General features: G+C 38.1%; 1 protein-coding gene across 1 annotated transcript in view; it reads left to right on the top strand.

Annotated features, from left to right (window-relative positions):
- Positions 1 to 1,023: 1,023 nt before the first annotated feature.
- HELRODRAFT_184476 (hypothetical protein) overlaps positions 1,024 to 1,868 on the top strand; it is a gene marked incomplete at both ends in the record, with an annotated part of 5,800 nt that continues 4,955 nt past the window's right edge. Inside the window, one exon of the mRNA XM_009028589.1 lies at positions 1,024 to 1,862. Coding sequence (XP_009026837.1) covers positions 1,024 to 1,862 — 839 coding nt within the window. The remainder of the gene's footprint in view (positions 1,863 to 1,868) is intronic.

Genomic DNA, 1,868 nt, shown 5'->3' with positions numbered 1-1,868 from the left:
TGAAGAGTGAGTTTTAAAAATTTTATAAAATTTAAATGTTTCGACCTGACTGACGTGTTTTCAAAAATTATGTATGAAATATTGCTAGGAAGGTTTGCAATGTTGATATTTTCATCAAATGCTTATGTGTCTAAGGAAACAAAGTTGAAAATAATAAAATAACGTTTAACGGTTTTTACATGCAGAAACCTGCAAAATTTTAACAAGAAATAAGCAGAAATATAGTAGCGGAAAGAAACGGTGTCAAAAAAACGTTTTTGAAAGCAGAAAATATTGTTATAACCGTGCTACCGAACGCACTAGATTCTAGCGTATTCTGGAATGTTCTAGTGACTGGAGCATTCTAGAGTATGCTAGAATCGGACCATCTAGAAGGATCTAGAAACGACGCTTGCGAAGAGTATATAAGCGCACGTCGCAAGAAATCTGTGATTAGTGATATTCGTGATTAGTGATATTCGTGATTAGTGATATTCGTGATTAGTGATATTCGTGATTAGTGATATTCGTGATTAGTGATATTCGTGATTAGTGATATTCGTGATTACTGAAATTCGTGATTTTGTGAATAGCGATTCGGTGAATTATTTAAAGCGATATTTGATTTGTTTGTTGACGTTGTCATAGCGATAGATTTTGAACGATTTAAAAGTTAATTGTTGCGTTAGTTTGAATTTACTAGAAATAAACGATTAGTTGATTTCTTTTGTAAATAAAGTTTAATAACTAATAATAGTTGATTTCTTCTGTAAATAAAGTTTAATAACTGTTTGGAATATTTTATTCAATCAAGAATTTGAACCCGTCGCATCGTAAATCGGTTACGACAGCGAGAATTATAACATTGGTGTCAGAACACGGGATCTTCGACCAGCGAATTACTACTCGTAGAAAAATAACAAAGTACTAGTAGCACGTCTGAGAGAAGCTCTCATTGACGAAGGTAAGAACCCAGACGAATTCAAGTTTGATGGTGCTGACGAAGACAATGAAATTAGCACAGGCACGTTTACAACCGCTAAAATGATGGAACTTCTACTTAGTATGTCAACTGAAATGAAACAGATCAAAGAACAGTCCGAACGACAGCTCGAACGACAGACAGAAGAGTTAAAACAACAGACAGAGAAGTTAAAACAGATCAAAGAACAGTCCGAACGACAGTCCGAACGACAGACAGAGGAGTTGAAACAGATCAAAGAACAGTCCGAACGACAGTCCGAACGACAGACAGAAGAGTTAAAACAACAGATCAAGGAACAGTCCGAACGACAGACAGAGGAGTTAAAACAGATCAAGGACCAGCTAAAACACGTAAAATTGGAAGTGGCAGAACAGATTGAAGAACAGTCAATAAGAATAGAAATGATCGAGCAGAAACTTGATCGTCAGACCGTTGAGGTAGATCACAAGATAGACAAATTAAAGCGAGAATTGGAGCAATCCAAAAAAATGGCCATGCCGTTAGATCACGCATCCGGAAGAACTTTGAAGGTACCAGCATTTGACGGAGAGATGTCTTGGAACGTTTATAAAAACCAGTTCGAAGCAGCTGCAACTAGTAACTGTTGGAACGGAAAAGAACGATCAACAGCACTGATACTGGCCCTGCGAGGTTCAGCAGCAGAGGTTCTTCAGACGATTCCGGCGGAGAACCACTTCAACTATGAAGCTCTGGTTAGCGCGTTGGATTTACGTTATGGTGAAGAACACATGAAACAGATTTATCGATCTCAGCTTAGAAACAGAACGCAACGATCTGGTGAATCCATTCAGCAGCTGGCACAAGATATCGAACGGTTGACATTGCTGTCGTATCCAACATCAGACCCCGAGCATAGAGACGAAACTGCCCTGGATACGTTTAT

Source organism: Helobdella robusta, assembly GCF_000326865.2.
Source record: "Helobdella robusta unplaced genomic scaffold HELROscaffold_569, whole genome shotgun sequence".
Taxonomy (NCBI): Eukaryota; Metazoa; Annelida; class Clitellata; order Rhynchobdellida; family Glossiphoniidae; genus Helobdella; species Helobdella robusta.
Note: the sequence above shows the minus strand (reverse complement) of the source record. Positions and strands in the feature narration are given on the sequence as shown.